At 64.0% G+C, this 12,335-nt stretch overlaps 1 protein-coding gene across 1 annotated transcript; it reads left to right on the forward strand.

Annotated features, from left to right (window-relative positions):
- Positions 1-4,487: 4,487 nt before the first annotated feature.
- On the forward strand, positions 4,488-5,750 carry C2CD4C (C2 calcium dependent domain containing 4C). The gene has a single exon (XM_024134041.1). It carries the CDS (start codon positions 4,488-4,490, stop codon positions 5,748-5,750), a length of 1,263 nt encoding a protein of 420 aa, XP_023989809.1.
- Positions 5,751-12,335: the final 6,585 nt, after the last annotated feature.

The following is a 12,335-nucleotide window of genomic DNA, read 5'->3' on the forward strand; positions in this document are numbered from 1 at the left end:
TTTAATCTGCCTTCATGACCTCCTCTTGTCCACCTGCCAGGACCCCTGGTGGGTAATGGGGATGCAACGTGACCAAGACAGACCCGCTCTTGTGGGGTTTGTCAAATGACATTAATTAGCAGGTCACTGCTAAGTGTATGATGACACCCATGGGAAGGAAAGTGCCCTGGAGCTTAGGGGCCCCAGGAAATCCAGGAGGGTGTCTCTGTGGGAATGATTTGGAGGATGAGCAGGGAGGCCCCGAGAGAGGAGGAGAGAGATCCGGGCGGAAGGGATGGTGTGTGCAAAGGCCCTGCGTGTGTGGAGCACAGCTTCTTCAGGAGACAGAAGGATGGTCAGAGCGGCTGAAAAGGAGATCAGAGGGGCGGTGGAGTTGGCGGCACAGCTGGGCAAAGCTTGGTGCCAGAGAGAGCCGCTTGGGGCCTTTTGAGCACAGAGGTGATGAGATTCCCAAGTGGGAATGAAGATGTGGGGGACAGGATGGGACTGGGAGGTGGCGGGCAGAAAGGACTGGGCGGGGGGTGGCAGGGGGAGTGTCAGATTCTGGAGATTTGTAGGCCATTCATTCCTAGCTCTGGGTCCTCCGAGGCCCAGGCTCCCCTTCAAAGTCTCTATCTAGCACCCCACCCCGGGCATGTGCTAAGAACCGCACAGACTTGGAGTCCTGAACTTCTCCCCACTTTACAGATGAGGAAGTAGAGGCTCCGAGGAATGAGGTCACGGCAAAGGCCACACCACTGGGAGGTGGCAGAGCCTGGATTCTAACCCCGTCACCTCCCTCATCCTGCTTCCTGAGTCGGGAAAGCCAGGCCTCGGGTGCCCCACGGTGACGGGGTCTGGGAGCCTGGGTCCCGCACAGCTGGCTCCTGCCCCATTCTACCTTCAGTTATTCAGTCAACAAACGCTGCTTGCCCCAGCTTTGCCCTCAGGGAGACTTGGGGAGGGAGGCAGTAGAGACGGGGGTTTCAAACTCCACCGTGCCGCCTTGGCCAGTAGCTTCCCTTCTCGGAACTGGGTGCCCTGTGGCCTGGGCCTCCCTTGTGCCTCAGCGTCCTGCTCTGTAAACTGGGGATGGCGGCCCTCCCCCGACGCGGGCTACCCTGTGCCTTGCTGGGCCCGGGACCCTCCCGGGAGCTTGCAGACAGGCCTGCGCTCCCTTTTCCAGGGGAGGAGGCGGAGCTCAGAGGGGAGGCCGCTGCCCGGGAGCCTAATGGGCACCAGGTGGCCCCTCTGGACTGGAGCTCAGATCTCTTTCAAGCCACCTCCTGGTGCTTCCTCCCGGCCACATCCCCCTCCCCATTCAGTGGGTCCCTGGCAGGGTATCGAGGATAAAGGCCACCCAGCATGAGGTGGAGGGCTCAGGGCAGAGGGGCCCTCTCTCCAGCTTGAGCCTGCAGCCTGCAGCCTCCCCATCTCCGATTCCAAGAAGGCTGCTGCTGAGGGTGTGGGGGGAGTCTTGGGGGGGCTGCCACGCCCATCAGCCGAGGGTTCTGTGGACCGGGAGAGGTTCCTGTTTACAGAAAGGGACATGGAGCTGGGCTCGGAGCTGAGCTGACCAGCTGGAAGGGCCCCTCCCAGGGTGGGGTCCCCAGCTCCACAGGGCAGGCCTTTGGGACCTTCCCCAGGTGCCTTCCCCCACCCCACCCCCCCGCCGTGCCTCCGTTTCCCCAAATGCGATGGGGTGGGGATAGGAGTGGGGCTTCCGGCTGAGCTGGGCCGTGGTGGGGTCAGGTCCTGGGGCTTCTCCCCCACTGAGTCCCCTTCCTCACTGGTAGCAGCATCCGTGGAACCAACACTTAACTCACACGTTTCTGGGCCCCGTACTAAGCGTTTTGCAAATAGTACCTCACCCTGTGGAATCTTCACTCTGACGCTGCAATTCAGGGGCAGGTGTTATGCGCATGGACTGCCGAGGACACAGAGGCACAGAGAGGTTTGGACGCTTGCCGGAAGTCACACAGCAGGAATAGTTGACACCAGGATTTGAACCCGGATACAAGGCTCCAGACTAGCGTCCTGAGCTACTCAGCGCAGAGACCGGCACGGAATAAACTCACTGCCCTCCTCCCCCAACCCAGCTGGGAGGAGGACCCCGCTCCCAGCGAGACAAGGGTATGTGGGGAGCGAAGCCCCAGTACCCGGGCCGGCCTGTCATCAGGACGCCTGAGCCGGTCACCTCGCCATCCTGGGCGGTGGCTCGAGGCCCCTGCAGGGAAGAGCATTGTTCTAGGGTCACCCTTCCTACTGTGGCACTCCAGGCCCAGCAGGGGTGACTGACATCAACCGAGTAATTGCTCGAGGGTATTTTTCACGAGGGCTGAAGTTAGGGTTCCGAGGGCTCTGTTGGGCTGTGATGCGGGGCAGGCAGGGCAGGCTTCCTGGAGGCGGCAGTGAAGTGATGCATTCCCTGGTATCTGCCTCCTCTGTCAGACTGTGTGGCCACGCCAGTGTGGCCCCCAAAACAAAGGGGGGCTCCATGTTTGCTGGGTGAGCAAAGTTAAGACAGGCCTCTTGAGGGAGCCTCACTTTCCCCATCTGGACAATGGGACTCTAAGCCCCACCTCGCTCCAAGGTCAAGTGGAAGTGTTGGAGGGGCCTCTGTCCAGCTCCAGCTCAGTCTGCCCCCCAACCCCCCTTCTGCTATTGAACCAGCAGTCACTCCAGACCAGCCCCCATCCCAGCTCCAGCCACGACGACGCTCGGGGACATTTCTGGAAGAGAGGAGGCTCCTGGAATATGATAAATAAGGTCTAGGCATCCCCTGCTCTGCATCAGTCTTGGCAATACATTGTCTTGCTGGACTTGGGACTGGTCACTCGGCCTTGGATTCCAGAAGAGGAGACTGAGGCTGGGAGGGAGGAAGGAGTGAGGAAGAGGGGGGTTGGGGCCAGCAGATCACAAGGGTGCAGGGTGGAATCCCAAGACACGCTGTGGTCTCAGAGCTGCCAGGCCTGGGTCCCCTGGTCTTACCCTTGCTGGTTTATCCATCTGTGAACTGTAGGGGGTACTCTCTCCTTTCTCCCTGAATCACATTTTTCCTGTTACCTTTTGTCATGGGAGCCACCAAACCTACGGTTAGTATTTATTTACCTGTGTATTTCTGCATTGGCGTCCTTCCGACCAGGACGCATCACAGAGCTGGCAGCCGCATGCCAGTCACAGCCATGTTCCCAGCGTCCAGTAGGCGCTCGATAAACATCTCTCCATGAAGGAGCAGCGCCCTGGCCGGCTTCTCGGGTGTCTGCCCTGAGCCGCGTCTCAGCGGCTAGCTCCTTGTTTCTAGAAAGAAACCTTCACCTTCCTCATGTGCAAACTGGAGACAGCCATAGGACGTACCCGCCGGTTTTTGTGGAATGAGTTGCGGGGAGGACGCTAAGAGCCTGGAACTGAGAAAGTGCTCAGTAATAAATTCAGCTGCCGTTATTATTATTGCTGTTCGTTTACTCGTCAGCGTAAGTCGGGGAAATGGCCCTCAGACGAACTGAGGCAGGAGCCTGGGGTTTCTAGGGGCGTCAGCAAACCGCCGCCACCTGCCTCCTTTCCCCCCACCCCCTCAGTCCCCGAGTCCCGGCGAGGCTCCTCGGTTCCGCCCGCCGGGGGCTGCGCAGACCGCCCGCCCGGTCCCCGGGGCAAGCGAGGCGTGGGAGGAGGGCGGCCGTACTAGGAGGAATACGGCGGCGCGGCGGCCAGCTGGGCGGTTTCCCGCCGCCGCCGCAGCCGCCGGTGAATGAGTCCGACTGCGCTGCCGCTGCCGCCGGACCGAGGCTGCGCCCGCGTCCCCGCGCCCCCAGCCTTTGCGCCGAGACCCCGGCGTGTCCGCGGACCAGCCAGCCTCGGCCACCGTCCCCGGGCAGGTGAGTTCGGGGCCCCGCCACGCTCCGCGGGGGCTGCTAGGACCCCACCCCCACCTCCAGCCGAGTCCCGCGGGGCGGGGTGGTGGGGAGGAGGGGAGGAGTCGGTTCGCCGCGCCGCCAGCCCCCAGACTCACCTCCTCTCCCTTCCCTCACCCCGGATGCCCGGACCCTCGGCCCGGGAGAAGCCACAGGTGGGTGGGAGCGTAAGGGGGGGGGCGGAGCTGGGACACCCCGGGGTCCACCGTACGCCCTGGGGTGTCTTCCCCCTGGACTGAGCGCGGACCCCTTTAGAAAGCGCTTTGAGATCCTCAGAACGGGGGTGGGGGCGAGAGTGGAGCCGCAGTCCCCGGGGAGCTTCCCGAGAGTCAGCGCCGCCCCCACCTCCCGGGCCGGGCTTCGGCACTTGGAAGTTAAGCGCGATTCCTCCGGGGAGGGGAGAGGAGGGGCGAGCCCACCCCGCCGCTGTCCCGGGCCTCAGCGCCTTCTGACCCCGCTGGCCCCCTGCAGGGCTCCCCGCAACGGGTGCCGGGAGCCTCTCTCGCAGCCCCCGCGTGCAGGGGGGGCCTGCAGCTCCCGACCCCCGCTTCTCTTCCCAGGCTCCGCAGATCCCTCCAGGCTCCTGCGTCCGCCCCGATGAAGAAAACCAACATGTGGTTCTTGGAGCGGCTTCGTGGGTCAGGGGAGAATGGAGCTACGGGGGGCGAGGGTGGGGACAGGGCCGCCAAGGGGCCCCGGTACAGCAACGTGCTCACGCCCGACAAGATCCCGGACTTCTTCATCCCCCCCAAGCTGCCCGCCGGCCCCACGGAGCCGGAGGCTCAGGCGGAGCTGGGGCCCTCGCCCTCGGAGCAGAACCTGGCCTCTGCCGCGCGCCGCCGCGCCCCCCGGAGCCCCCGGCTGCCCGCCAAGCTGGCCGCCGAGAGCAAGAGCCTGCTGAAGGCGGCCACCAGGCATGTGATCCAGATCGAGAGCGCGGAGGACTGGACCGCCGAGGAGGCCGCCACCAACGCCGACCCCCAGGCCCAGGGGGCCATGTCGCTGCCCTCGGTGCCCAAGGCCCAGACGTCCTATGGCTTCGCCACGCTGGCCGAGAGCCCCCACACACGGCGCAAGGAGTCTCTGTTCCATAGCGAGCACGGGGCTCTGGCCCAGGTGGGCTCCCCGGGCACCCGGCGCCGTCGGGGGGGCGTCAAGGCCAACGGGGGCGATGGGGCGCCCAGGGAAGCCGGCGGTGCCCTCATGAGCCCCGGCCGCTGCGTCAGTGGCGGGGAGAGCGACACGGGGTCCTCGGCCGAGTCCTCCCCTTTCGGATCCCCCCTGCTCTCGCGCTCCGTGTCGCTGCTCAAAGGCTTCGCCCAGGACAGCCAGGCCAAGGTGAGCCAGCTGAAGCACTCGGTGGGCCGCCACGGCTCCCTGTCGGCCGACGACAGCACGCCGGACACCAGCCCTGGGGCCCGGCGCCGCCGGGCCCGCAGGGCCACCCCGGAGCCCGGCCCCGAGCCCGGCGCGGCGCCCCGCGCGGAGCACGCCGTGCGCATGGGCCCGCGGGGCAGCGTGCGGCTGCTGGCGGAGTATGAGGCGGCCCAGGCCCGCCTCCGCGTGCGCCTGCTGGCGGCCGAGGGCCTCTACGACCGGCTGTGCGACGCCCGCAGCATCAACTGCTGTGTGGGCCTGTGCTTGGTGCCCGGCAAGCTGCAGAAGCAGCGCAGCACCATCGTCAAGAACAGCCGCCACCCCGTCTTCAACGAGGACTTCTTCTTCGACGGCCTGGGGCCGGCCAGCGTGCGGAAGCTGGCGCTCAGGATCAAGGTGGTGAACAAGGGCAGCAGCCTCAAGCGGGACACCCTGCTCGGGGAGAAGGAGCTGCCCCTGACCTCTCTGCTTCCCTTCTTGTAAAGGCCCCCACGCCCCCTCCCGCCGGCAGAGGAGACCCCACCCCAGCCCGGATCCGGCAGGCCCTGATGCTGCAGCCCATGTTGGGGGTGTCCTGGGTCATGCTGTTTTCCAGGGGTTAATGTTTCCAGAGGAGAAGGGAGGGGGCTGCCGGGGAAAAGAAAGGGTCAGCTTGCAGGGCTGAGTCCCCCTGTGCCCCAAGTTCCATGCCCCTGCCTCACCCCTTCCGGAGTTCTGGAACCTGGACCAGGAGGCAGCTAAGGCCGATCACAGACCCAGAGGCCGCTGGTCCTGAGGCCCAGTCATATCTTCTCCTCTGCTGCATGAGTGTCCCCCTACCCCCGGCCCGCCAGACCCCGCCCCCTGCCCCCCCCCCCGAGATCAGGGCCAGGCCCCAGTTCTGCCCCCGGTGCCCCTCGGGGCTGTGGGAGAATCCCCTCCCGGGACGGGCTGGCTCTGGGCAGTCCTCGGTCCTCCCAGGCTCTGGAGGCGAGAGCCACGTCTGAGAGCCACTGCCTGGCAAAGACAGGCAGCCGTGGAGGAAGTCCCAGAAGATGAAAATGGGGGCAATTGCTCCCCTCCTGCCCCTCGGGCGAGACAGCCCTCCTGTCAGCTGTTTTCCTCCATCGCCTTCTCTGCTGGGGATGCTGTGGCCCTGCTGGGCGTCGGGAATTTCCCTCCCCTGGAGGGGTTGCTCAGAACGTGCCCAGAGAGCAGCGCCAGCCCCGGGGCCCCGCCTCGTTCCTCCCTGGCCCCCGCCTCGTTCCTCCCTGGCCCCTGCGGGTGGGGGCTGCTGCCCCTGCCCCCTCCTGTGCATTACCCAGGAAGTGATGCCCAGTGAGTGATGGCCTTGACTTTTACTCCACTCGTGTACATAGGTTTTGGTTAGGGTGGGTGGGACAAAGGGGAGGCTGGGGAGACCCTGGTTGTGGCTTTTCGTGCTGCTCAGACAGCTGCATGGGTTTAATTGTGTCAGTATGGGGGTCCTTGAATGATTTTTGTGGAGGTTTCCTGCTCAACGAAACAGAAACGATACAGTTTGAAGCAGGGGCCAGGCAAGGCCAGCTCTGCCCCTTCGCCTCTCCTGGACTGCCTGCTGGGCGAGGATGGACCCGGCCAGTCTGTGGGGATCCTGGGGTGCCCCTCCCAGTCCAAACGTTGTCCCTCCTGGCTCTGGGTCTCCAGATCATCCTGGGGGAGGGGTGAAGGAGCATGTTTCCCTCCAGAGCCCCGGGGGTGGGGTGGGGGGGGGAGGAGCATGTGTTCCCTTCTGCACATGTGGTGAGACATACCTGTGCACCCTTGAGGCTGAGAACGAAAGCCCTTGGCACTAGGGTCCCTTGCTGTGCCCCCTCCGGCCTCTGTCCTGGGCCTGCTCCCTTAGGCCCTCTGCTCCGGAGGACCACCAGGCCAGGCCTGTGGGTGGAGGAGGCAGACAGCCCTGCATGGAGTGAGATGCTCAGACTTTCAGCCCCCTTCTCTGACCCTGACCGCTCACATCCCTGGCTTTCCTTCTGGGGGCCCCCATTTTATAGGCCCCTGCACTGTTTGACATCTGTGTTTGAAATTGACTGTGGGTACATCTTTAAGACATCCTCCCCCAAGTGTTTGTTTATAACTGCTGTTTTTAGTGCAATAAAGGTGTTTCAGGGATGCGGGGGTGGAGATCTGCTGGCTTTGCTGTTTAATAACAAGAGAGGAGTTTTGTTTTGAATTCCAGGGAGGGTGGCGGGAGGGAGCCTTCAGGATGAGTGAAGCCCTCCCCAGCCTTTTAGTGAAGCCCTCCTGGGCCTCTCCTGCTTGGGGTGGAGGCAGGGACGCGAGACTGCAGCAGGGCAGGGACCCCCAGGCCCTGTTAGGAGGACATGCGACGTTCATCCCGCAGGTCTGCGTGAGAGCGTTGCTCTCGCCCCGCCAGGGCCGCGAGCATCCCACCTCATAGGTGCAGAGACCCAGCCTTTCAGTCACCCTCCCGAGGCAACCTAGCCCAGAGCCAGGATATGAATCCGCGCCCTCACTGCAGCCACTGGGGAGAGCCGTGCCAGGATCGGCCCCTTCCATGCTCTGACGTTCCGGGGACAGAGACTGGACGTGCAGGGCCGTCGTCGAGGGGGACCCCCTCAGATGCCATCAGCTGCCAAGGCGGGAGCGCCGTCACTGACCTGCCCCTCGCTCCCGTCTGGTCTGCCCCAGGCCCTGCAGTCAGACAGGAGAGCAGCCCCCGCCCTTGTCACACACCCTGGAGACCCCCTGCCAGGGGCAGTGGGTGGGGGGGCGTGGGAGCCGGCTCTGGGCCATTCACATCTGTGCCTTCGCACAGCTTGTTCTCTCTGCTTGGAATGCCTGCCGCCCCTCAACTTCCCTGCTCTCAGGCTCTAGCTGAGATGGCTCCTCGTAGAGGAAGCCTTCCTGGCCCTCTCTGCTGTGTGTTCCCTGTCCCACCTCAGCTCACAGGCTGTCTGGGGTCGTGTCTGTCTCCAACCCCAGGGCCGGCAGGTTTATCTCCGTGAAGGGCCATCTCCAGCCCCAGCACTGCGCTGGGCCCCGGGGAGGCTCCTGACAGTGTGTGAATCCGTGGAAAGCCGTGGCCTGACCCTGTGTCTGGGTTCCTGCAAGGTTGCTGGGGAACCAGGGAGCTGGCAGGGGAGGGCGAGGGTCCCAGCCCTCCCACCTGGCTCCCCCTTGAGGAACTGCCTGCTCTTTCTAGCTTGGGTCCGACCCTGCCTTCCCCTGTCCCCTGGGAAGTGGAGTCCTTTCACTCAGGGACCCGGGCTGGGGGGGCAGGCCTCGCATCACGGAAGCCTGGGGGTCAGGTGCTGCACGGGGACGGGAGGGCGTCTGTGCAGCCCGGGACTGCGCGGCCTTCGCGAGTGTGGGAGTTGCAGCGGGTGTGGGCTGCGTTTGCTCCATTTGACAGGTGGGGAAACTGAGCCCCAGGGTGTGGAATCAGACCAGCTGTTCCCTCGCCGACTTTGTGCGGGTTGGGGTCCTGAGCAGCCCCCACCTGCTGAGCTGCACTAACCAGGCCTGGTCGGGTTCCAGGATGCGTTGCCAGGGCAACCGGGCGCCTTCTTGCCTCTTGCCCACCAGCCACTCACGGACGGGCAACCGGCGTGTGCGCGTGTGCGTGTGTGACGTATGTGTCCATGCACACATCCACGCGCCTCTGTGCACATGTGTTAACTGTGCTGTGGGCCGTATGCACGTGTGTGTGAACGTTAGTGTAGCCACGTGAGTGTGAAGAGTGTAACCGTGTGTGCACAGATGTTGCTGCGTAACGTGTGGCTGTGCACACGTCCATGTGTCTGCGCATGTGCGCTTGCGCTGTGGCCGCCCCGTGCAGCCCCCAAGAGGGTGCCCCCAAAGACACAAATGGACTCAAGAAGACCCCCCCCTCCCTCCCCTCTCCATGCTGGTTCCCCTCTGGGAACCCCCTCTCCCACGTTCTCTCCCTCTACCTTGAGGTCTCAAACCACTGCCTCTTCCCCAGGGCAGCCCCCACCCCAGTGAGGTCAGACACCCCTTTTATATTCCTTGTTTGTGTCATACTCGGCCTTGTAATATTGATCCTATCAGAATAGTCTGTTGTTGCACCTGGAGCATCCCAGTGCTCAGCCCAGGGTGCAAATGAAGGTGGGGTCAGCATTCTCTCCTTCCAGCCCGGCTACCATCCAACATCTTCCTACTCTCAGGGGGGGCTGTGGTCATCCAGGTCCAACACTAGCAGTAGGCACCCACCTGATTTGGTGAAGATCACAAAACCATGCCCCTGTCTCAGAGTGGGGCCAGCACAGGAGACAGCAGAGCAAAAGATGAGGAGTCAAATGCCTGGCAACACGGTGGGCACCTGGATCCAGCTATGCCTGAAGTCCATTTCACCATTTCAGTTCAGAGGGCCAATAAATTCCCTTCTTTGCTTAAGCCGCCTTCACCTGCTGCTCTGAAACCTTCCATGGTTCCCAGGGCCCCACACCCTGGCATGGGAGGCCTGCTACGTACGGGCGGGCGCCCTGCCCTGCAACCCATGCACTTTCCCGGCAGCTTGCGTTGTGCATGCACCTCCCCTGGCCTGGTGCGCCCCCCTCACTGGCACCCCATGTCTGGGGTTTGGCAATCTGAACCCTGACAAGCCAGGGGAGCGTTCCACGGCGGAATTCAAGCCCCCGTTTTTTTCACTCGCCCTGTGTTTTTGGGCAAGTCACGTGGCTTGTCTGGGTCTCAGGCTCCCCACGCGGTCGCTGTGATGGGCTCAGGCGCGGCCGCAGGCGCAGGGCAGCGATGATATTAATCTAATCACATCAGGATTTTAATTACAGGCCCCGTCAGACCCACTGAGGCCCGGGCTCCCCTGGCCTCCGAGTGCCTAGGGCCTCTCCCCACCCCTCCCCCGCGCCAGTGTGGGATTCAATTAAGCCTTTGTTTTCTTCTCAGCTCCTCCGCGGGTGGGAGGGAGGGGCTGCCCGCAGCCCGCCGCCGGCTCTGCTGACGCGAGGAGAAAAATGACTTCAATAAAAAGGAGCCGCGGGTGGGGAGCGGACCCGGGGAGCGCACCCCTCCCCCGCGGAGCCGCCTGGCCGAGGCCGGAGTCCCGGGTCCCCTGCGCACCAGCTGGCCTGGCTCTGGGGCCTCAGTTTACCCGCCCCCGCCCCCCGCACCCCGTGCAACGGGTACACTGCGCGCTCCCTCCAGGGCACAGAAGCTGCGCACATACCGTGCAGGGACCGAGGCCGGGGGAGGCAGAGGGGCCTGCCCAAAGCCACCCAGCTCACAGGGGACAGGACGCAATTCGAAGCAGCGCCGGGTGCAGCCCCCGAGCCCTCAACCCCGCCCAGGCTGCCTTCCCACTACTGGAAGGCTCCTCCTCCCCGTGAGCGGCCCCCGGCCCGCCTGGACCACGCCGCCTGGGTTTGAATCCTGACAAGTCACCGTCCTCTCTGTGACGGGCGGTTGCCTCTCCAGAACCCTGTCTCCCGCCCCCGGTGGTGGGGGCGGAGACGAGGGCAGACGCAGCACAGACGCAGCGCCCAAACCTGGCCCGGGGGCGCCGCGGGCCGGCCCGGGGCTGGGCGGTGAGGCCCTGCCTCGTGTCCTCGGGCGGTGGAGGCTTTAGCCTTGCCCAGAGGGGTCTGCGAGCTGATCCGCGGCCCGCCTGACAGGACTGGCCATGCCAGGAAGACCAGCCTTGCGTTTTAGGGTGGCCTTGGGTGACGGCATCAGTGGGCCTGGAGATTGAGGTCAGCTGGTGGGCGATGCAGGCATCACACCGGCACTGGCCCCCCGTGTGGGACCCGTGGTGCCGGGAGGGGTGTAAGTGGACGATGCTGATGGTGAGACCCCCTCCCCACGCCCCGCCCTTGGTAACCTGTGCAGCCTCTCAGGTGCCTTCAGTGAGGTCTGCGAATCCCTTCCAGAGAATGATCAAACCCGAGGGTGGTTTGGAGGAGCCCTGAACTTGCAGCTGGTGTCAGAAGTGGAGACTGTGCCGTCTGACCTTCCAGCTTCGCTAACTCCCCACCGCCGCCCCAAGCCCTTCCTAGGAGCTCAGGGCCTGCGTTGCTATGGTGACGCAGAAAGCCCCCCTCCTCCAGCCACCTGACTTATGCTCAGCCCCCCCGCTTCTCAGCCAAGGTGCCCAGCCCCCCACAGCCCACTCTACCCCCCAACATTTCCTCAGCTCCCACAGCCAAGCCACAGAAACTCCTTTCTTTTTCCTTGAAGTCGGGGAGGCACCTAGGATCCTGGTTGCCCCCCACCCCCGGCTCCCCACGTTCCCTCCGGAAACTCCTGGGCAAGCCCCTCCCCTCCCTCAGCTTCAGCATCGCCACACGCAAAAGCGGCTGCGCAGCTCAACTCTGGGGGCTGGGCTGATGGCACCGTCGAGTCTTCAAGTGCGTGCCTGGCCTGCCCTCCAGTCTCCAGCCAGCATCCCCGGCCTCTTCCTGACCCTCGGAATCCACCAAATGGTTGTTTCACACGTGTTTTGGGGTCTGAGTCACCAGAACCCCTACCTGCTTCTTGGAGGAGGAGGCGCAGGACACAGAGCGGGAGAAGGAGAGCTGCGTGGATCCGAGGTCGGGAAGTTCTTAACCCCCCCGGGAACATCGAGGAGGCTGATAGTTGGAGAGGTGGACCCTGCAGGGAGGGTGGACTTTGTCTTGAGGACAGTGGGGAGCCTCGGGGAGTGAGGGGCTCTGGTTAATGTTTTAGACCCTGCGGCATCTGTGAGGAAGGGGCACTGTTGGGTGGCACGGAGACCGGGCTGGAGCTGCTGCAGATTCCCGAGGAGGTGGGAGGGTGTTGGGACTGGGCTGGGCAGAGGTGGACAGGACACATTTGACAGAGACCGAGGACGCACAGCGTCCGGGATGTGCTGGCTTGGATGTGAGGGCTGTGTGGTGGGGAATTTGCGAGATCCTCTCTCTCTCTCTCTCTCTCTCTCTCTCTCTCTCTCTCTCTCGGCCCCATTCAGTCCTGCCCGCTAGCAAACCCAGCTCTGCCTTCCAAATGCCCAAAATCGACCCTGCGGAGAGGGGACCACTGCACGTGACAGCCGGGTGGACCTCAGCACTGAATGTTGTCCAGTGAAGG

This window comes from Physeter macrocephalus, chromosome 2 (genome assembly GCF_002837175.3).
Source record: "Physeter macrocephalus isolate SW-GA chromosome 2, ASM283717v5, whole genome shotgun sequence".
NCBI lineage: Eukaryota > Metazoa > Chordata > Mammalia > Artiodactyla > Physeteridae > Physeter > Physeter macrocephalus.